Genomic DNA, 22,865 nt, shown 5'->3' with positions numbered 1-22,865 from the left:
ATAATTACATAGCTGTGTGAACTTGGAAAAGCCTTGCAAAAAAAAAAAAACCCAAATGTGATCTACTGGAAAGGGCATGAGATTTGGAATCAGAAGAATGAGGTCCAATTCCACAAACTGAGACTCACCAAATGACCTTGGGCAAGTCAGTTTATCTAATAAGTTTCTCCATCTGTAAAGTGGGGGAAGGAGAGTTGGTCTAGATCATGGGCTCTAACCTAGAACCATTGGTAAGCTGGGGAAATTGATGAATACCTTCTCAAGCCATTTTTAAAAATAATTGAAAGAAATACTAAATTTTAGTTAGGCAGTAAGAATAAAAATGTTCTTTTTTTCCTTATTCAGTTTCACAGATCCCCCCTGAAATTTTTCTGTGGACTTCAGGTTAAGAACCCCTGACTAGATAAACTCTGAGTTCCCTTCCTCTAATCACTATGATTCAATCTCTGTGTTCTGTATCTCTCTGCCCTCACAGGGGAGGGGAGACATAGGGCCAAATCTAGCCCTTCATGAAATAGATAACATTTGGGAAGGGTTAACTTGAGTGAAAGTGTACTGAAAGGGAGGTTCAATGCTGGGGAAGAACTTAGCCAGAGAGATGACATCATTCATGAGAGTCTTGGTTATCCCAAAGGGTATTGATGGGGGGATAGGAGACTAGGGAGTAGGGGACCATTCACCTGAGAGGGTGAGATGGAAAAGAAGAGGTCTTCAGAAGTGTTGAGAGGGACATCCTGGATGATCGCCTTCACTGTGTCCTCATTCAAAACAGGCAGTGGTGAATTTTCTTTAGTCAATTCATCCAGCTTCTTTATCCAGTATCTACAGAGGGGAATGGACATTGGACTGGAAGTCGGGAAGTCCTCCAGACTGACTCAATTCTAACCTTAAATTTGCTCAGGCTTTCTCCTGTGCTTCTGTATGGACATAGAAACTTGGAAGTAAATGACTAAAACTCATTCTGTTCCTGACTCATAGCCATAGGCTACTATCCAGAAGATGTGTGAGATAATCAGAGACTTCCAGAAAATAAAATATTCCTAACAGGGAGGGAGAGAGGAGAGAGAGAGAGAGAGAGAGAGAGAGAGAGAGAGAGAGAGAGAGAGATTGTTTGTGTGTGTGTGTGTGTGTGTGTGTGTGTGTGTGTGTGTGTGTGTGTAAGGGTGGGCATAATGAGTGGGGATTCTTACATTGTGAGATTCTGGTACTAACATTGTTAGGACTTTCCCATCTTTCACCAAGTATTCTAATCAGTTTTTCTAGCTGTGGGTTTCTGGAATCCATCTTGCTTCTGACTCAATCTTCCAAGGTCTTCCTCACAATCTCCTATTTTAGGAGCTTAGGTTCAAATGAAGAGAACAATACATAAATGCACCAAAACTTTTCTATTATGGAAATGGGGAAAAGACGGTGTTTGATTATCCCAAGTGCAAATAAGGCTCAGTCACTACTACTCATTTCCAAACTGGATCGTCTCCCATTTTTTTTAACCTAGTTCAGAACCACACTGCAATCTCATCTTCTGCAGAAACTCTTTCCTGCTTTTCCTAACTGATAATATCTTCCCTACTGAGATTTCCTCCACTCTACTCTGTATATATCTTATATATTTATATCTAGTTATTTAATATGTTATTTCCTCATTAGAATTTAACTCCTTGAGGTCAAGGATCATTTTACTCCTTTGTATCTCCAGTAGTTAGCATAGGGTCTTGCACATTTTAGGTGTTTAATGATTGCTGAGAGAGTGAGGGAAAGAGACAGAGAGAGAGAGAGAGAGAGAGAGAGAGAGAGAGAGAGAGAGAGAGAGAGAGAGAGAGAGAGAGTCAGACAGAGACAGAGAGACAGAGACAAAGACAGAAAGAGAAATTAAATCTCAGAGTTGAAGGGACTTCAGAAGATCATTAATTCAAATGGAATTTGGTCTGTATAACTTCTTCAATAAACCAATCTCCAGCTTATGTTCCAAGTGAGAACAACTGATTCTACTGTGGGTTGACTCCAACATTAGAAATTTTGTCCTTACCTCATTGTGCAATGGACTGAATATTGACTTTGCAGTTAAAAGAGGATGGCAGATCACCCAATTTCTCTGGGCCTCAACTCACTCATTTGTAAAAAGAAGAGATTACACCAGATGACTGCCATGGTTCCTTCTAGCTCTGGAATAATGAACTTATGAACCTAAATTTCCAATTTCTACCCATTGTTCCTAGCCCTTCTCTCTAGAACTAATCTGTCTTCCCCAAGAAGGTTAACAAAGACTTGAAAACAGCTGTCATGGATCCCTCAGTCTTTTCATCACTAGCTCCTTTAGCCAAACCTGGACCATGGCATGGTCTCCATTTTCCTTTCTGTCTTCATTACCTCTTCTTCTCTGAATGATCTTTAGTTTATCAACAGACTTCCTAAAATGTGTTACACAGAAGTGTGCACAAAACTCTAGATCAGTGTCATCAAATTCAAATAGAAATAGTACCTAAGATTCCCTGTGGTATCCATATTGACTTAGAAAACCACATATTAATATTACCTATGCTTTATTGCATTTTTATTTATTTTTGTTAGATATTTCCCAATTATGGACCATGTGCAACTGTGGATCGGATATTGGTACTTCTGCCCAAAATAGTGATTACTAGGGCAAGTTACATGGTCATCTTCATTCTAGACATAATCCCCTTTTCAGGGCAGTCTAAGATCAATTGCTTTTTTGATCCATTACATTGATCTACCAAAATTTTCAATATTTTTTATGTCAATCACTGTTTTCCATTTTTTGGACTCAAGTTTGAGTCTTTTCATTGATTACAATGAAATGTTATATTCTATAGTGCCTGTCATTCTAATCTGTCAAGGCTCTTTTGGATCCCAATTTTATCATCCAGTATGCTAGCCATTTCCCTTGGTTTTGTGTGTCCTCTGCAAGATTTATAATTACCACAGCTATATTCATTGATAAAAATATTTAGTAGCATAAAGATGAAGACTGAAGACCTACTTCCCCAGCAAAATGGAACTATTATGGAGTATTCTTTGATTAGATCTAGAAATTCAATCAGTTCTGAATGAACTTAACCAAATTATCATCTAGTTTACTTCTTTTCACAGGAGGACTATGGGATATTTTGCTAAATGTTTTGCCTAAGTCTAACATTTCCCTGAGCTACTGGCTTAATAATACTGTCTGGTCTTTTCTGGGAAAATATATTGGAAAAAATATATCACTACTTCCCTTTCTAAATTCTTATGAGCTATACCTTTAAGATTGATTTTTTACCATTTTTCAATAATCCATATTTGTAGATTATTTTGTTTGTACAGTTGTGATGAGACTTTTCAGATCATATATCACTGCTCTATTCTCCACAATCTTTAAAAGATAACTGATGGTACATTAGCAGTTTGTCTATAAATTCTTTCAATAATCTGGATTGTAATTGAGCTAGTCTTTGTGACTTGAATCCCTGGAGGGTTGCTAAGTACTCTCTTATCCTTATCATTACTAGAAAAGAGAAGCAAAGTAAGAATTGAAGAAAGTTTGTCCTTCTTACTGTCATTTACTTTCTCCTCATTCACCCAGTCTGATCTAGGGTTCTATTTTTCTTGTGATCTTTTTCTTCTTCCATTAACACACTTTTTTTTTAAAATCCACTTTTTGTTAACCTCAAAGTACCTTTAATGTTTCCATTGCTCACATCTGTCTCCATTGCTCACTTTTACTCTCACCATCAATTCAATTTAACAGTTATTAAGATTCTAGTATGAGTAAGCCATTGTGCTAGATGATGGAGATACAAAGAAATGAAAAAATAATCCTATCCTCAAGAAGCTTATATTCTATTGGGGACAGGACATGCAAACTGATAAGTAAAGATCAGATAATTTGAGGCGGGTGTGCCCCCTAGCATCTTTTGTATCTTGAAAGTTTAAGGAAAAACCATTTTCTCTACTCAAGAGAGAATTAGATCCAGAATAATAATTTCATCCATTGGTTTCTTCACATTTTTGAGTAATGAAATGACTTTTCTCACCTCTCTATCTTCTTGGGATTACACTTTGGAGAACCTCTGTTACATGAAAGAAAACACTGAGAGGCTGCATATGTAGTCGCATATAAGATTTCTTCAGAGCAGAACTTGTCTTCTTCCAATGCCACAGTCCTCATAAAATCTATAAATCATGACCCACAAAGAAAGAGGAAAAGGATTCACATGTATAAATATATATAAATATACATAATATGTATATATATATATAAATATATAATATATATATAAATAGCAGGTCTTTTATGGTGGCAAATGGAACTAAGGAGAATTCTTGTCAAAGAAGAAATCGCTCACCATATTAGGGTAAATGAAGGTTGTGGAATACTTTGGAACTGTCGGAAATCACAAAGATATGATTTCAGAGGGTTTGGGGAAGACTTGTATGAACTGATACAAAGTGGAGTGGATAGAACCAGGAGAAAAACATTATACAATAATGACAACATCATAAAGGACAATAACTGAAAAATCTGAGAATTCTGGTCAATATGACAATCAATGAATCCATAATTCCAGAAGGTTGATAATGAAACCTTCTTCTCACCTCCTCAGACAACTAATGAACTCAAGATATAGAATGAGACACCCATTTTTGGGACACCAAGATATAGAATGAGACACCCATTTTTGGGACACCAAGATATAGAATGAGACACCCATTTTTAGGTATAATCAATGTTTTCCTTCTGTTTGACTAGCTTATTTGTCACAAGGGTCTTCTTTCTTGTTGTTGTTGACACCAACAACTGTTGTGTCATATGTGTTCCAGGCTAAGAGCTAGGAAGGGTTAACACAGAAATAGTTATGTGCTTTAACAAGCAAGATGTGCTTCAGAGCTTAGACAAGGGAGTAGCTGCATGTGTGAGCTAGGAGGTACATTCCCAGGCCCAGATAGATAGCGCATTCTGAGATAATTACCTTCTGCACTTTGTTTATCAAATCACTGTTTGGTTCTCAAAACAATCTTCTCTCTGTTTAGCAGAACACTGTTTAGTTCTCAAAACAATGACCTAAGACATACACAAGGTATGCATGTGAATAAATGCTTGCTAAAACGCTTATGTAATTGGTTACGTAAATGTAGAGTATAAAAGTATGTATCCTATGATCAATAAACGAACCAGCTTATGCATCATATTGATGTCGGCCTGGGTTCCCTCCTCCGGACTCGACAAACAACAATTCTCCCATCTTCCATGAAATCTTCCCTGAGTCATTAATTGAAGTTGACCTTCCTTTCCTATTACAACCAATCAGCCTTTCAGTATGTACTGTCATATATGATATGCCATATAATTTATTGTACTGGAAAGAGAGCTGGTCTCAGAAGCAGGAAGACCTGGGTTCAAATCCTCCCTTGACATATACTGAATGTGTGACTAGATAAATCACTTAATTTTTCAGCGTTCCACTCTAGGAGTGAGTACCAGTATGCATTGGTAGAAGATGTTTCTCACAAGGAGTCCCATATACCAAAGAAATTAGAGATTTGGTTAAAAGTATGTAAGAAATTTTACTCTATCCCCAAACTCCCTCACAGTGGTATGATGAGAAACAGTAATGATAAAGGATGTGAAAGTACCTTTCACTGAAATGGTGAAACTCAGAGGTTACATTATGTTCTAATTAGATGTCTTGTAGCCAGTATTTGAGCAATTAGCATCTAGCTCTTGTTTTCTGCATACTATGCGGGGACAGATGGAAAATAAAATATAAATATCCTTGGGTCATCTCCAACTGTCATGATCTGTGTCTTGCCACTGGATTCCAATGACCCTGGAGGAGAGAGTGAGGCTGGTGACTTTACACAGCTCTGATTCACTTAAAGTCAATTCACTTACTAGTCAAGACACCATCCTGTTGATGTTAATAGTTCTCTTGGAGAACAAAGGACATATTATGACATGAATATATTAGTATTAGGCATTAGTATTTTTACATATGTATTAGTATATTTATTTTGAAATATAAGAGGATTCTGAGGAATCACACATTTTCTTGAGTTGGAAAAGACCTTCAGAGTCTGCTGAATCAATGACTGTATTTTACAAGAGAACAAAGCAAAAGCCAGAGAAATGATTTACTTAAGGTCCCTCAAGGATTGGTGAGGAGCCAGTTGCAATTCAGCCCCTCTTCTCTGCCTTCAGAGCTTTTGGTACTAAACCCAGAGGCCCTTAATCTTTTGTTTTTAGAATACAAGTAGTAAAGGCCCTCAGTGAAGACCACTCATCATCTCTGATGAATCTTATATGACTCCCACATGACAGTCTACATTGCCTTAAAATTTCCATTTTTTTTTGTGGTTTGTACTGGCCAACATACCAATGTGTAACCCTGGGTCATTCTCTGTCTCTGTATATGTATGGTGAGTATATCCTATCATCCTTGGTGGAGGGTGCACTCTTGGGGGATGCCCAAGGGATCTCTTATTTTTGTCTAGTTGTTGGGTCTAGCAAATGCTTTTGCTGTTCTAGAGATAAGTAGAGAGGATCTTTTCTCTTCCTTCCTCCTCCCCTTTTTAGAATGTGATTAGATCTCTGGTGTTGGCACTTAATTAATAAATGCATACTGATTGCTAGGGTCCCAACTGTTTAGTTGAGGATGAAGACAGACAGGATGGCCTGCCACACTTCCTCTTACATATGTCACATATAATAATTGCAATTCAAATGTTGACTCTTTCTGTTGAAAAATATGCAAAATTAAGTCAGAGAAAGCTTTATGGAGGTAGTGAGACTTGAGTTAGACCTTGAAGGACATGCCCAAAATCCAGGGACTAGACAGAGAGCCTAAAAGACAGATAACGCACCTTGGTAGAGTCATCATTTCTACACAGATATCCAATCTGCTTGACAGATGACAGTCCAACTCCGATTCTCTGCTCTCTTTTCCCTTCTGAATCCAATACTCATTCATCCATTTCCTTGGAAGGAGGAGAGAATCTAGTTCTGTCTCCTAATTGTCTGAACCAATTGATCTGACTAAGACTGCAAAATTCAGCACCAGAAGAAAAGGTAGCTCTTAGGAATAATTAAAGAGCATTTGGCCTACTCACCCATTTGAGGCAGGAGGAGAAGCCAGAGAAGCCGGGGTCCCAGTGTATGTTGGTTTACTGACTCTCCCATTACTGGTTTCAGTCTCATTCAGACCTCTCCCAATGCCTGTCTAAGCTGTCCAAGACCCTGTGATTGTCCTGTGTCTCTATAGTGTTCTTTATACTTCCTGTTTGTCTATTCTTCCTGTGGGACTTTGTAACACTATTAAGAAAGATGGTAACTGCAAGGTGGTTATGAGAGATAGGACACAGATATTTATGTCATTTCCTGAGACCTCCTCTTCACCCTGGTTATGGAAGTCGCTGTAAGAATAAATTGTGGTTGGGGCTGGACTAAGCAGGTCCCTAGAGGTTGGGCCAGGAGTTCAAAGAGCCTCTGGGACTCAGACCAGGGTTTCTCCTTCTGGGACGGTGGGGAAGAGCTGTGAGCTTCTCCAACTTCTTGGTTGCCCAGTTGCCCTTGAAAGGAGCACTTTTCTGCTAATAAGACCCCCTAAAGCTGACTCTATACTCATCTTCATCCTGGAGAGCCTTTCTGATCTGATTCCAGGAAGGATGTGCAAAAAGGAAGTCAGATGCTTTCATATTTGGTTTTGGCCTGTGACTCTGGTCTCTGTCCCAGGTATGCTTTCAAGAATTATAGGTGGTGACTTTTCCTATAAACCCAGGATGAGATCACAACATTGGATTTAGAACAAAAAAGCACATTAGAAACCAATAATTTTACAAATGAGGAAACTAAATTGTGCAGATTTCATTGTTTTATACGTACACAGTGTCTTTATTGGTAGAATGTAGCATCTTAGATGAATTCTCAACCTAAGATTGAATAAAAGCAATTATAAACAAATAGATAATTTTGAGTAAGTGACTTTTGCACAAACAAAATTAATGCATCTAGAAAAAGAAAAGCAGTCCATTAGGAAAACATCTTAGTTTCAAATATTTCCAATAAGGCTTTGGTATCTAAGATACATAGACAACTAACAGAAATACATAAGATTAAAATTTATTCCCTAATGGAAAAAGTGGTTCAAGGATATGAACAAATAATTGTTATAATAATATTGTTAACTGTTTACAGTCCTGTGAGAGAATCCTCTAAATCAATAGTAATAAGAGAAATACAAATCAAAACAATACTAAGGTTTTCTCTCAAACCTATCAAATTGGCAAAGATCACCAATGATGGAAATAGCTAATGCTGGAGAGACTGTGGAAAGATAGACACACTCAAGCATTACTGTTGGAGCTGAGAATGAGCACAAGTATTTTGGAAAATAATTTAGAAATATGCAAGTGACTAAAATTACCTTTAAACAGATATCCCACTGCTAGGCACATACCCCAAGGAGATCATTGAAAAAAGTCCCTATATACACCAACATATACAGCATTAGGAGAGGGTAGGAAAGCACTGGAACAAAGTAGATGCCTATAAATTGGGGCAATGGATAAACAAATTATGATACATATGTGTAATGAATATCACTGTGCTGTACGAAAAGATGAATGTGTTGAATAAACAAAAGCATGGGAAGACATACAAATCAGTGCAAAGTGAAAAGTAGAGTCAAGAAAAAATATATACAATGACTAGAAAATAGAAATGGAAATAACAATTGCCAGAAAAATCTAATAAGAATAATGTAAACTTTTTAAGAATAGGTTTGACTGCAAAGAAGAGATAGGATTATGTAGAGAAGGGGAGGGACTGGATACAGATATAAAACACTGAATAGTCTGTCAAATTATTTTGAAGGTTTTTGTTGATTTTCCCCCTTCCTCTATTTTTTTAAAGAAAGATTTCATTTATTTTGAGTTTTTTAATTTTTTCCCCATTCTTGCTTCCCTCCCCCACCCCACAGAAGACATTCTGTTGCTCTTTACATTGTTTCCATGTTATACATTGATCTCAGTTGAATATGTTGACAGAGAAATCATAACCTTAAGGAAGAAAAATAAAGTATGAGATAGTAAAATTACATAATAATATAACTTTTTTTTTCCTAATTTGATGGTAATAGTCTTTGATCTTTGTTCAAAGTCCATAATTATTTCTCTGGATACAGATGGTATTCTCCATTGCAGATAGCCCCAAATTGTCCCTGGTTGTTGCACTGATAGAATGAGCAAGTCCATCAGGGTTGATCATCACCCCCATGTTGCTGTTAGGGTATACAAGGTTTTTCTGGTTCTGCCCATCTCACTCAGCATCAGTTCATGCAAATCCTTCCAGGTTTCCCTGAATTCCCAACCCTTTTTGTTTCTATCCTTCCTCTATTTTTAAAACTAATCTTTGTTATAAGGGGTGACTCTCTGGCAAGGGATAAGAGGAAGAATACATGGGAAAATCTAGGTGATATAAAGCAAGAGAAATAAAATCTATTTTTCGAAATGAATACAAGCTCTTCAACTGCAAGAACTATTTCATATATGGTATGAATCTAGCACATAGTAGGTATTTAGTAGATGCTTGTTGCTTAAGTGACTTGCCCAAGGCCTCCTATTGTTTGTTATTCAATTATTTCCATTGTGTCTGACTCTTCATGACCCCATTTGGGGTTTTCTTGGTGAAGGTAATAGAGTGATTTGCTTTCTCCTTCTCCAGCTTATTTAAAAGATGAGGAAACTGAGGCAATCTGGGTGAAGTGGCATGACCAGTGTCTTATCAACTAGTAAGTGTCTGAGATCATATTTGAATTTATGAATATGAGTCTTCCTACTTGGGATCAAACACTCTAAGCACGATGGCATCCCCTAGTTGCACTTCAATATTGTATTAAAAGTGAGATTTGAAATCAGGTCCTCTGACTCCAAAGCCATCTCTTTTCATTTCCCACTACTATAAGGTACCAGCCCAATTACTAATCTACCAGTGCTTCCTGTCAACCTTTAGGTGATATCTACCAGTTAATGTTTCCCACCAACACCATTTTGTGTGTCCAGTCTTTTCCACAAAATTGGAAGCTGCCTAAGGGCCAGAACATAACCTTCTATTTCCTCTGTAACCTCTTTCTTCATTCTAATGACAGGCCCCTCCCTGACTTCTCATCTCTTCTGTCTGACCCAGTCCAGATCCTATGCCTGGACAGAACAGTATTCTGTTCCTAAAACTCCATTATATATCTGAGATCCAGACTTGGGGAAGAAGCTACCCAGTGCCACTTGGCAGATGGAGAATAGAATAGAATAGTAGGAATAGAAGATGGTAAACCAGGAAGTCAAGTTTCCCTGCCCCCAATTCCTGTCCATAGCTCTAGGGGATAGCTGGAACCTTTTTAGGGTGGAACTGCTTGTTACCTGAGAAGCAATAAACAGTGATAATGTATGAGTTTCTGATAAAGTAATATCTTGATTTATCCAAAAAGGAAACAGAATTGTCTATATGGAAGCCTGGGTGGGCCAATTTGCAAAGGGTTTTGGGATCCTTGAATAAGGGGCTATGGGAAGTCTTGGTGAAGACTTCAACATTTGAAATGATTTGAGTTTTTCAGGGGAAAAAAGAATCAGAAGAACAAAAGGTCTCAGTTACTGTAAAAGGCTAATTCATTGGCATCAAGTACTCCCAGCTGTTAACAGGATGGAGCTTGGCCACAGTAGGGGATAAACTAATGGAATCAGGAAGGAACAGCTGTGGCCTCCAGCACCACCATTATCCCATCCCCAAGCTACCTCTTATCCCAGAGGTCCAGGAGCAGCTGGAAACTTTCAAAACATAAACTAAATGAGTCTGTGGTCTTCAGGCCCACCCTCCCAAGCACTTCTCTGAAACCCTCTAAGTGGGATAATTGTTTCCTTAAGAGAGGATAGTGATCTGCAGCAGGTCAGTCCTCTATATATAGAGGGCTGACATTCTAGGCCCAAGGATGGGGAGTGAGATCAGACTCCTGGTGTAGAAGTCCAATACTGTAACTAACAGGTGAATGAATTATCATCCAGGATTCAAATAGGTGGAGGCACACTTTCTCCTTCTGCCTCTCCTTGAGCTCTTCTTTGGGCTTAGGTTGCTACACCCAAGATTCTGCTGTGCTTTCCATCTCCTGGACCTCTCTGCCCTAGAATTCTCTGTTTTGGTGGGTAGCACATCTCTTCTATCCATTGAATTCACATTCTAGCTCAGACTCTATCAGACTAATGCCATCATGGACTCCCATTCTATTTTTACCCTAGGTAGAAAAACTTTTAGTTATGGCTCTTACTTTTAAGAGAGTCACCCAGGCAGGGATCTGATATCTCGTGACAGGGAAAAATGATAGACCACCTCTATATTGTGATCTGAGAGCCCTGAACTAGAAGACTGAAAGCTTGGTTTCTAGTCATGGCTAGCTCATGGTGTGAACATAGAGCCACTCTTTTTCCCTATCTGGGTCATAATTTCCTCATGTAAATGAAGGTGTTAGTGTGGTGCACTAGAATTAACTCTAGATTTGGGCCTGTGTTGAATTCTCATTTTCCCCTACATTACTTGGGGAAATCCATCTGACTTCTCTAGACCTTAGTTTTCTCATCTGTAAAAGAGGAATGAAGCAGGCGATCTTTAGGAATTCCGTCTCCAAATTGTCTGATCCTGTTGTGAGATGATCTGTCTCGAAAATTGCTTCCAGTTCTAATATTCTATGGCATCATTTTACAATATTTTAGCCATCATCCTGATTCTGATGACTGAGATTCCCACTGTCAAATTTGGTCCTCGGAAGACCCTTGTTTCATAGGAAGAACAGTTAGTTTATCCACTAATGCCTACCAATAGATGAACCCAGATAGGATCATCAGACTGGCCAGCTCTCGCTTAGCAAGCTCACTTAGGAGGGGAATCAGAATTCTTAACCCTGGAGGGTGACAGGATGCCATTAGCCTCCCCCATCCCCTTAGCCCTCTTGCCTTCTTTCACCAAGAGGCAACATGGTTTGAAAGCAGAGGACCTGTGTCCAAATACCAACTTTGCTAATTGTGACTGTGGACAAGTCATTCTCCCCTTCTTCCTCCTCCTCCCACCAGATCTGTTTCTTTACCTTCAAAACAAACAGGATGGTTTTCATAGGATCATTGATTTAGAGATGGAGAAAGAGCTCAAAAGATACCTTCTGCTTACAGATGAGGAAATAGTCCCAGGGAGATTGACTTTCTCAAGGTCACACACTGAGATTCCAAGATGGGATATGAACTGCAGGTCTTCAGAATCTTCAGACAGTTCACTAAAAACCTTCTCTAAAGCTAGAATCTAACTTTTGACAGGAGACACAAATGTATTTCAAAACTGACAAGCTATGTCATAAATCTGTTGGCACTTCCCCCACCCAATCTGCATCAATTTTCTAGATCCAAGACTGTTAGACTTCCTCCATTGTTTCTCCTGTGGTGTGATAAATGAGAGACTAACCTCAGCATCCTATTTGATTGCACTGATTCTTTTTTCGATGATGGTATGGTTGGGGGTAGGGTTTGGGAGGAGAGACAGAGGCATCTGGAAAGGTTGGCAGCACAAATATCCTTTAATAAGCCAATGTCAGAAGAAGGAATGCATTTGATCTAAACTATAGAATTTGTACAATATAAAAAATATATACAACAAACACAGTGTATAACAACTACCAATAAAAGTTATCCCAAGAAGGTAGATCGACTGGAGATGAGAGGTCAGGGAAGTCACTTCTGGGTGAGGTGAGGCTCAAGATTGCAGTTCCTCAACCTAAGTTCTTAGGGACTCAGAAGGGAGATCTGGTCTTGTGAAAAGGCAATATAGTATAGTATAGTATAGTATAGAGGAGAGCAAAGATGGAGACGTGACTTCGACCTTGCATATATCAAAACTCTTCTCTGGGTCTCAGTTTCCCCAGCTGAAAATGAGAGGGTTATGTTACATGATCTTTAAGGACCATTTCCAGCTCTGATGCTCTGGTCTCCAAATTAGGGCAGTAGACAGCCCGTTCTTCCCCAAGCTCGCTCTCTCTCTCTCTCTCTCTCTCTCTCTCTCTCTCGCTTCAGCTCAAATCCTACTCAGTAGGATAATTTATCCATTTGGGCTCTTCCCAAGATTCTCTATCTCTTCTACTTATTTCTGACCCCCCCACACACACACTCTTCTCTACTTGCCATGGAACATTTTGGGTTTTCCTCACATTAGAATAATGGGTGAAAATGGGAAAGGTGATGGCTTGGATTTGGATGGAGACCGTTCATTTTGAAGTTGGGGGAAGAGCCCAGGGAAGGATGTTCCATAACTCTATGCTGTTGGGGTAGGGGGCAGAAGATAATAGGAACTTTCTAGATCTATCAGTATCCAAGCACTGAATGACATTTTGGCCCCTAAACCTCAAATACTGGTTCAGGCTAGGAGATTGTTGGTATCACTCCTGGGACAAAGGAAAGAAGGAATGAATTGGGACCTGAAAGTCCTGGGTCATCGTTGGTCTGGAGAAATCCAAAAACCTTCTGTAGCTGCTCTGAGTTCCTTGGGGATTCTCCAAGGCAGAATTCACATCTAAAAATTCATGACTAATAGTTGATCATTGATCTCTACTTGAACACTTCTACTGATAGGGAACTTATTACCTCACAAGACAACCTATTCTATTGGGGGTAACTCTAATCATTGGAATATTTTCCCCACACGTTGAGCTGAAATCGAAACAAATTTAGAAAAAAGTAGTTCAATCTAGGAAGCTTCATAGAACCCAACTTTTGGTTCCTCCTGAGAATGGACCAAATGTGTGTTCTCCAGGTTAAAGCTGAACCAAGATTAAGTTGGAATGTCTGAAGCTTGGTCTCAAGCTTTAACCTTGATGTGGAATAACAGAACAGCTGACAAATGTCAGAGCCAAGAAAGTGTCCCATTTCTTTTCTCCCATCACTCCATTCAAGCTTCTTCCCCCATCCCAACACAACGATGACTTTCGTTCTTTAGGTTGCCTCATATGCCTTTCCGCCTTTTTATAGTCATCATAGCAGGAATCACTCCTGGGACTAGAGGAAGGTCCCCACTGGTCTGTTCCACTAGACTCTGGAACACGGCCCCTGAACATTTATTTGGACTCTGAATGAAAAGTCCACTGAGACAGACTGAAAAAGTCCACACATGAGCCAAGGGCAATGAAGAGTGGGAGAAGTAGTCGAGAGGGGCAAGGGCAAACTGTTTTTTCCCTTTTCTCTTCTTCTCCTCTCAGGAGTGGGCAGGCATGTCCCTTCAGTGCCTAGATGCGACTGCCAGAGGTGCTACCAGAATTGATGGGTAACTTGATGCTGTCCGAGGTGCTCTTCAGAGGGGAGGGGCCCCTGGCCTGGAATTTCATGGACCAGTACCAGAGAAAGATCAGGAAACCTGAGAAGGGAGAGAGACAGAGAGAAAGAGAGACAGAGTGAGTGAGGGAGTGGGGCACTCATCCATACCTACCCTTATCTTCAAGGTCTAGTCTTTATGCTGGGTCCTAATGCCTCTGTACACCAGCTGCTGATAGCTCTGATCCCCCCTTCCTTAGAACTGTTATTGATGATCTGAACTACACAATTCCCTATCACTCATTTGCTTTATTATGTGGTTATTTGATTCTTCTGTGTATGAGTCAGGTTTTTCACTACCCCGGAAGGTCCTCAATGGAAAGGACTGGTATCATGGAAAGAGTCCTGGTATAGCCCTGGTATAGCAGCATTGATTTAGAGCTAGAAAGAATTTTCAATATCATTGAGACCAACCAGATCCCGTCCTTTTACAGATGAGGAAAGGTAGGCCAAGTGTTCTTCATTGCACCATGCTACCAGGAATGTCAAGTGGGAGGAAGAAAAGTCAGTCAGAAGACTTAAATTTAGAACATCTGAGTTGGGATTCAAGCGACATGGTTCGAATCTTGACTTAGCAACTTGTACCTAGGTGACTTAGGCAAAATCCCATCCCCTTTGGGCCTCAGTTTCCTCATCTACAATATGAGTAGATTGACTAGTTGATTTGTAAAGTCTGCTCCTTTCTCTTCCACAAGGTCAGACCTAGAGTACATGCTACTTATCAACTGCCTATGAGAGACTTTTCCTCCAACTATTGGTGTTTTTCTCCTTCAAAAAAATTGTTCAGTCATGTCTGACTCTTCAAAATCTTATTTGGAATTTTCTTGCCAAAGATACTGGAGTGGTTTGCCTTTTTCTTCTCCAGATAATTTTATAAATGAGGAAACTGAAGCAGACAGGGTGAAGTGACTTATCTAGGGTCACGCAGTAAGTGTCTGAGACCAGAGTTGAATTCAGGAAAATAGTCTTCCAGTCTCAGGACAGGCACTCTATATACTGTGCTACCTAGCTGTTAAATTATTTGACCTATGTGTCTGTTTGACAGCTAGGTGGTACAGTGGATAGAGGGCTATACTTGGAGTCAGAAGACTTGGGTTCAAATTATATCTCAGATGCTTACTAGTCATAAATCCCCAGACAAATCATTTAATCTCTGTCAATTTCCTCTTCTGTAACATGAGGATAATGATAACAACCACCTTCCAGGGTTTGGGTGAGGAAGTATTTTGCCAATCTTAAAAAGTTATATAAAAGTTAGCTATTATATATTTCATATTTGTCTGCATGCTTTGTTGTCACCTCTTGCCACCCCTAACCCTAGAAGATTAAAGCTAACAAAGTTACAGACTTCTTTTTTTTGTTTTTGTGTCCTCATTGCTTGGAATATAGGAATCACTTGAAAATGACTTGTTGATTGGATAATACACGAATTTAGCTGTATAATCATGGTAAGCAATTTCAATGAGTAGGAGGTGGATTGAAGGGAGGGAGAGAATTTGGAACTCAAAATTTAAAAAAATTGAATGTTAAAAATGATATTTTTTAAATTGAAAAGAAAATATTTGTTGATTCATAGAATCATTGATTTAGAGTTAGAAGGGATCCTAGATGTCATTGATTCTAACCAGACCCCCTTCTTTTACAGGTGAAAAAACTTAGGTCAAGCGTTCTCTCTATTGTTTTTGCTGCCAGAAAGGTCAAGGGGAAGGAAGACAGGTCAGAAAACTTAAGTTTATAGCAATTTAAAAGGCCTTAGAGGTCATCTAGCCCAATTATCCCATTTGATTATTCTTTCCTGGTATTGGATACAACAATCAAGGATGGAGTCCCCCTAGAAGTCAGGAAGAGAATAGCAAAGGAGCAGGAAAACTTTGATACTCTCCCTTTAGGTCAGATTTGCTCTGAAGAGAACTACCCACCTTGGAAGGAAGTGATGATGCTGAAGAGATAAAGCACAACCAACTGGAAGATGCCTGAGGTAAAGGCAAAAAAGACCAGAGCCCAAGGGATACCCAGGACCAGGCTTAGACCTAGCAGAGTGAGGGCATGCTGCCACTTCTGGCCACACTGGTTCAGCCGCAGGATCTGCACTGTCATGGTTCCCAGCATCACGGCATTAAACAGGAAGACCAGGCAGAAATAGCCCAGGTTCATGATGTAGCTGACAATCGGGTCCCTGATCCAGCACCTACAGGAGATCCAAGGACCAGGAAGGGAGGAGAGAAGAAAAACAAGAGAACTGAGATTAAGAGCCTACCTTGGGGAAAACGTTCAGAACTAGGAGTTAGGAGAGATTGCTAGTTCTGCCTCTTCCTAGTTACATGATGAGGAGAGATAGCCCTGGAGCTTCTACCTCTGTCAGAAGAGGGTAGACAGGGGCTAGTAGGAGGGTTATGGGGCATTTTGTTTGTTTTTGAGGATTTTTGCAAGGCAAATGGGGTTAAGTGGCTTGCCCAAGGCCACACAGCTAGGTAATTATTAAGTGTCTGAGGTCAAATTTGAACTCAGGTACTCCTGACTCCAGGGCCGGTGCTTGACTCCAGGGCTGGTGTGTTATGGGCATTTTGAAGAATAGAAAGAGGAATATAGGTAATAGGAGGCAGGTAAAAAACGAAAACCAGCACAACTAACTGGCAGGTTGGGCAGGGAAGCAGAAACTTATTTAATTATATGTGGATATGAAGATAAAGGTAGAACAGATGTTAGGAGGGGAATTAGAGCCCGATGGTTCCCTAATTCTCTGCTTTTCCCCACACCTTTCATAGTGGATACATACATGGAAGGGTAGATGATATCTTCAGATGACTTCTGGACAGTGAGTATAATAGAGCCATAGTTCTCCCCATCCACCAATGCCGTCACCATCACCAAAAAGATAGGGAGCCCTGGAGAGAAAACATCTCAGAATTATATTCTCCCCAGCTAGATTCAATTTTGTCTTCTACCCCATCAGCCCTTGCCCTACCAGTCTCTGACTACATTGCCACCATTGAGAGCAATGTGTAGTGCTGCTGAGAAAGGTAGGAGAGAGGAAACCTGCCCAGAAACCCATCAAACCTTGATCCCTTTGCATAAATATTTTGATCTTCATAAAAAGGATTATTGGTTTCTTAAAGAGATTAAGATTAAGAGAGAACATGGAATAAATCATCTTTAAAACTGTATTTTTAGGAGGACCTCTTAGAAAGTTACCCTAACATTTCCCCGAACTCCATCTGAACCCCATCCATCTTAATGAGGGCAGGAGCTGCCAGGTGAGGTAGGATAAAAGTAGCTAGAGAAGAGGCCCAAGTCTAGGTCATTGAAGGGAAAGGTCAAAGATCATAGATGCTGAGGTGGAAGGGACCTAATCCTTAACTTTTATTGATGAGAAAACTAAGTTGCAGGGAAATTACTGGTCATGCAGAGAGTAAAAGGAAGAAGAGGTATTTGGACCCAGGTACCATGTGTAGTACAGTGAATAGAACATGGGTCCTGGATTCAGGAGAACCTGATTTCAAATCTGGCTTCAGGCATGTACTAGCTGTGTGACTATGGGCAAGTAGCTTAAATCTGTTTGCCTCAGTTTCCTCATCTATACACTGAGCTGGGGAAGAAATTGGCAAACCACTCCAGTATCTTTGCCAAGAAAATCCCAAATGGAGTCATGAAAAGCCAGAAACAACTGAAATGACCATCACCACCAACAGCAACCATGGGATGTACCTCTAAATAACTGCAAAAATAGTGATATCATGTAAAGAGACAGGAGGGTCAGGAGAAGGACCTGAGGTTTGGAGGAGGGGAGGTTAAAATGAATTCAGTCTAGATAATCTTGAGTTTCAGGGGATAATGAAATATATTCACATGGAAGTATTGAGCTGGAAATGTGAGTTGAGAGCCCAGAGAAGTTAGACTAGAGATATGGCACTGGGATTTATTCATACAGTGGGAAGAGGGAAGAGGGATGGTTGTTGTCATTACTGAAGAAGACCATGACTTCAGGGAGGGATGCCATGATATGCAAGTGAATTGAATTTAAGTGAGAGAAGGCTGTGTAAAGTCACCAGCCTCACTTTCTCCTCAGGAGCCATCTGGGTCCAGGTGCCAGATATGGATCAGGACAACCAGAGATGACCTTAGACCCTGGGAGAGACTGAGGGGAAAACGAGAAACAACGACAGGGACTTATAGGGTACTCACAGTGAGAAGAGAAGAAGGAAGATAAAGCAGAAACAAACAGGAAGTTAGATTATGTCTCCCCCAGTACCGGCCAGTACTCTACAATATTTCTTAATTAAATGATATAATTGACATCTAGATACCACTATAATTTACCAAGCATTTACATGCAATATTTCAAAATAAATGGTTGGAAGGATCAAAAAAGGAATGGATAGATGAACTAGAATAGTACAATAGTATCATCATGAGAGTTAAGGAAGGAAGGAATTTCAGGATGTAAGGAGTAATCCATAATATACATTACTCAGCAGCAATACATCAAAAAATAAGCTCTCTTTTCAGGATCAAGATGACATTCAAAGATACCCCATTTGATCTTCTCAGCCTCCTCTACCTGTTTGCTCAGGATCTGCCATTTGACCATCTCCATTTCTACCTAGCTCAGAATCCTCAACCTAAATTCCACCTTCCAGGGCCACCCTGAGTGCTCACCCCAGCCCACAAGGCATAGCTTGACCAGGTAGCCATGGACATAGGTGCTGAAGACTTCCACAACTAGCCGGTAGAGGTTGTAGCCTTCGATGCCCATCCAAGTGAGGCAAGCCAGCAGAGAGAAGTGCAGGAAGATGGCACTGGTCCGGCAGCCCATCTCATTCTCCAGGAGAGCCATGGGCTCACTGAGTAGAAAGCTCAGATCCAGGAAGAAGACGGAGAGTAGAAGGTTCATGTGGACTTTGATGGTGTAGTCCCTCTTCTTTCTCCTGAAGGAAGCACAAAGGCATAGAATTTAATGGTGGAAAGAGGTCTGAGGGACTAGATGCTCTAACCCCCTTTTTTTTGCAGAGGAATAGAGGGAAAGTCCTTCATCTATTGTCACATAGGTACCAAGGAGTAGAACTAGGCTTCAAACTCTAGTTTGAACTCCAAAGCTAGCATCCTTGCCATTGTAATATGGCTTGACCCAAGCACAAATAAGCAATGAAGAGAATGATGGATTTTAAGTCAGAAGATCTTGGTTTACATCCTGGCTCTGCAAGGTCCACTTGCAAACAAACAGGGTCAGATTAAATCTTCTCTGAGGTCCTTTCCAGATCTAAGATCCTATGATATGCTTAATGTCGACCCTAGACCTGAGATTCAAGATATGTGGAAAGTTCCCTGGGCTTCGTGAGCATGCCTTCTCCAGGCAGCCTTTTTTTTCCCCTAGGAATCCAATTACAGAATCATGGAAGATGAACCCAATATTTTTCTGAGTTCATGAATTCTTGGAATTTGGAAGGATGAATTCCCTTCTCCTTTGTACCATCATCCCACCCCCTTCTCCAGAGATCAGACTGATCCATACCGAGAGAAGAGGTAGATGGCAATCGTCAGCACACAAGCCAAGGCCGAGATGACACAGCCAACATAGGAAAGGAGGGTGAGATAGTGCTTGTGGACAATGTCGATGTCCACAGAAGAGACCTGTGGTGGGAAAGAAGAGTCATGGTAAACCCAAGTGAAAGATGGACAAGGGAGCAGCTTGGGAAAGGGTAGGCAGGGGTATGTACTATGACTCACCATCAGGACAGCAAAGTAAGTGAGATGGTTGCAGAAGCAGGATGTGTTTGTTTCCCCCACCTTTGTCTTGCAGCCAGAATCACTCCAACTCCCTGGGCTTGTGACTGAGGAGATATAGGCCCCAACCAGATCAGTTCTACCCCTCTCATGGGCAGAAAGACTTCTCTATGTAGTCTCCTTCCATTTAGAGTGAGTTTCCAGACTCCTCTATCAATGACTTCCCCCAGCCTCTCCCTAGCTAACTTGTCAGTGGTCTGCCCTCCTCTGCAAAGGGGCTAGACTAGTCTGCGTTCTTCACCTTTTTCTGAGTCATGTACCCCATGGGCAGGCGATGAAGCCTCTTTTGTAGTCTTTGTGGACCTCTTTTCAGAATAAGGTTTTGAAACACATAAAATATATAGGCATACAAAGGAAATCAATTATATTGGAATGTTGTTATATGGATCAAAATAGATAAATAAATTAAAAATTTTAAAAGTTCAAAGACCCCCAGGTTGAGAAGCTCTTGACTAGATGCTCTATGATTCCTTCCAGCTTTAAAGCTATGAGTCTAGGATCCTAAGTCACTTCTAATTTCACCTCAGTTCCCTCATATCTAAAGTGAGTAGATTGGATTAGATGATCTCCACGGTCCTAATCTAGGGTACTAATCCTGTGCCATCACCTCTTTGAGGGTTCCCCTTGGCAGAGAAAAAACACAAGGAAAGACTTAACTTGTTGACGAATTATTCAGTGTTAAATCATTGAATTGACTCTGAATCCTCATTCCAGTCAATAAAGCTAGTTTGAGAACAGCAAAAGGGTTATATCTCCTGTTCTGAGTAGTTTGGGGATATTCCATAAAACATCTCAAGCTAATGAAGGGTGGTTTGGGGCAGACTATAGTGCCTCCTACCACCTCCAAGGTCAGATCACATCCTTCAAAGATCCAACATGGTTCTGTTCTCCTGAAGTTTATCCCAACTCTTCTAGGAGCATCTTGTAGACCTAACCTTCCTCTAAAGGGAACACTTTCCCTAATCTCATTCATCATTAACCTAAAATTACTGATTTCTAGCTTCATGTCTGAGTCTTCATCATTCCCTTCCTGGGTCCATCTCTGCTTGGCTTAAAGCTCTCCAGGTCCTACCCCTTTACCAGTCATCCTCATTCCCAGTTCAGTCTTTATTTCAGCTGCCTTATAAGCAAGCAGTATGACTCAGTGGAAAAAAGGCAGGATTTGAAGTCCCAAGGCCACTAAGGTATAGTATAGTTTTTGACTTGAAGACATAGGAAACCTGGTTACCTCCCCCCCCCTCCTGATGGTATCTTCTCCTGCCTCTGTCACAGAATAGCTAGCTCATCCCCTAAATTTTCTGGCTTCAGTTTCCTCATCTGTAAAATGAAGGGGCTGATCTAGATGGTCTTTTAGATTTCTTCTAACAACTTCCAGATCTATTATCCGATGTTTTGTTTTTACTTTTCTTCTTGGCTGAATCCTATCCATCTCCCTCTTTTATACTCATCTCAAAATTTCCTAGGTCTCTGCTTCAATCTTTTAAATATAACCCAATTCAAAGTTTCATATTAGGAATTAACCTAATGCTGAGCAGACCCCTGTTCACTTTTTCCATACTTACAGTCAGGGCTGTCTTTCCAGAACACACATTGTAGGGTCACATTTTTCTGTTAAAACCAAAAAAGATAGGGATTTATTACTCTCAGCTCTCCCTGTAGCTTAGAAGATTAGGGAGGCAAAATAATTTAATTCTAAGCCTTCATGTGCAAATAGACTTATCTTCCTGGAAAGAATCCACTGGTTAATTTATTCAAAATGGGCAGCAATTTCATAGTCACAGATAAGCAGGGAGAAGAAAGAAACTGGGGCAAGGGCATGAGAGGTGTAAAGGAAAGTAATGACCAATGAGTTTTTCTTGGTTCTATCCCTTGCTGGTTGGGTGATTCTGAGTAAGTCACTTCCCATCTCTGAGCCCCAATTTTCTCCACTTAGGAATAAGGAGCTTTGATTAGATGATATCTAATACTTTTTCTACCTCCAAATCCTACTCATTCATTCATTCAAATTTGTGACAAGAGATTCTGAATTCCCAGCCTTTCCCTGGTCCACTGAGGAAAGAAAAGATCTCCTTTAAAGCAGGGAGATCAGGTGGACTTCACTACTTTGGAACACTTCTACTCCCCCACCCCCACCCCCAGGCAGGGCTTCTACTCACCGGCTGTGGCTGATGATGGAAGGTGAGGACCACAGGTTCCTGGAGGTTGGATACTTTGGTGTTCTCTACAGCAATACCCAGGACTTTTCCCCCGAGGACTTGACTGGAGTTTTTATCCTGTAGTCATAGGGAAAATAAAACTTTCTACCTCCTTGCCACCTCTTTCTACTGATGGCATCTTCTTCTGTGTCTGCTAGTGACTAGCTGTGTGACCTCGGATAAATCACTTAACTTTTGTGGGCCTCAGTTTCCTCATCTGTAAAATGAGGGGGTTGGACAGGATGGACTCTGTGATCCTATGATGCTATTCTTGCATCTATCCTGCCCTGCTAAACAGGCCTAAGAGGTTTTATAGTGAAATTGTGAAAATGGGCAAGCTTATTTTCTGAAGCTCCCTGCCAAATTTGCCTACCCTTTGCTCTAATCCACCTGTGTAGTGTCTCTTTCCTTCCCTACCCACCCTACCTGCAGAGTCCTTTCCCTTCCCTTCTCTTCTCTTCTCTCCCCACTCCTACTATATACACATGCTCTCATGTGACTGGA

General features: G+C 40.5%; 2 protein-coding genes across 9 annotated transcripts in view; both read right to left on the bottom strand.

Annotated features, from left to right (window-relative positions):
• ADGRG3 (adhesion G protein-coupled receptor G3) overlaps window positions 1–7,792 on the bottom strand; it is a 32,536-nt gene extending 24,744 nt beyond the window's left edge. The window contains exons 1-3 of the mRNA XM_074198693.1: window positions 7,108–7,792; window positions 4,035–4,173; window positions 681–822 (exon numbers count right to left, since the gene is read on the bottom strand). Of these exons, the coding sequence (XP_074054794.1) occupies window positions 681–822; window positions 4,035–4,173; window positions 7,108–7,195 (369 nt within the window). The 5' untranslated portion in view covers window positions 7,196–7,792. The remainder of the gene's footprint in view (window positions 1–680; window positions 823–4,034; window positions 4,174–7,107) is intronic.
• A 4,732-nt stretch (window positions 7,793–12,524) lies between these two features.
• ADGRG1 (adhesion G protein-coupled receptor G1) overlaps window positions 12,525–22,865 on the bottom strand; it is a 78,093-nt gene continuing 67,752 nt past the window's right edge. For 3 of the 8 annotated variants that reach the window (XM_074198643.1, XM_074198653.1, XM_074198662.1), the window contains exons 7-14: window positions 22,323–22,439; window positions 21,729–21,774; window positions 20,110–20,213; window positions 19,895–20,013; window positions 19,042–19,310; window positions 17,162–17,270; window positions 16,305–16,573; window positions 12,532–14,428 (exon numbers count right to left, since the gene is read on the bottom strand). In XM_074198643.1, the coding sequence (XP_074054744.1) occupies window positions 14,301–14,428; window positions 16,305–16,573; window positions 17,162–17,270; window positions 19,042–19,310; window positions 19,895–20,013; window positions 20,110–20,213; window positions 21,729–21,774; window positions 22,323–22,439 (1,161 nt within the window). In that variant the 3' untranslated portion in view covers window positions 12,532–14,300. Of the gene's footprint in view, window positions 14,429–16,304; window positions 16,574–17,161; window positions 17,271–19,041; window positions 19,311–19,894; window positions 20,014–20,109; window positions 20,214–21,728; window positions 21,775–22,322; window positions 22,440–22,865 lie in introns of all 8 variants that reach the window. The other 5 variants (XM_074198625.1, XM_074198634.1, XM_074198671.1 and 2 more) reach the window with 3 other exon arrangements.

Source organism: Macrotis lagotis, chromosome 1, assembly GCF_037893015.1.
Source record: "Macrotis lagotis isolate mMagLag1 chromosome 1, bilby.v1.9.chrom.fasta, whole genome shotgun sequence".
NCBI lineage: Eukaryota > Metazoa > Chordata > Mammalia > Peramelemorphia > Peramelidae > Macrotis > Macrotis lagotis.
Note: the sequence above shows the minus strand (reverse complement) of the source record. Positions and strands in the feature narration are given on the sequence as shown.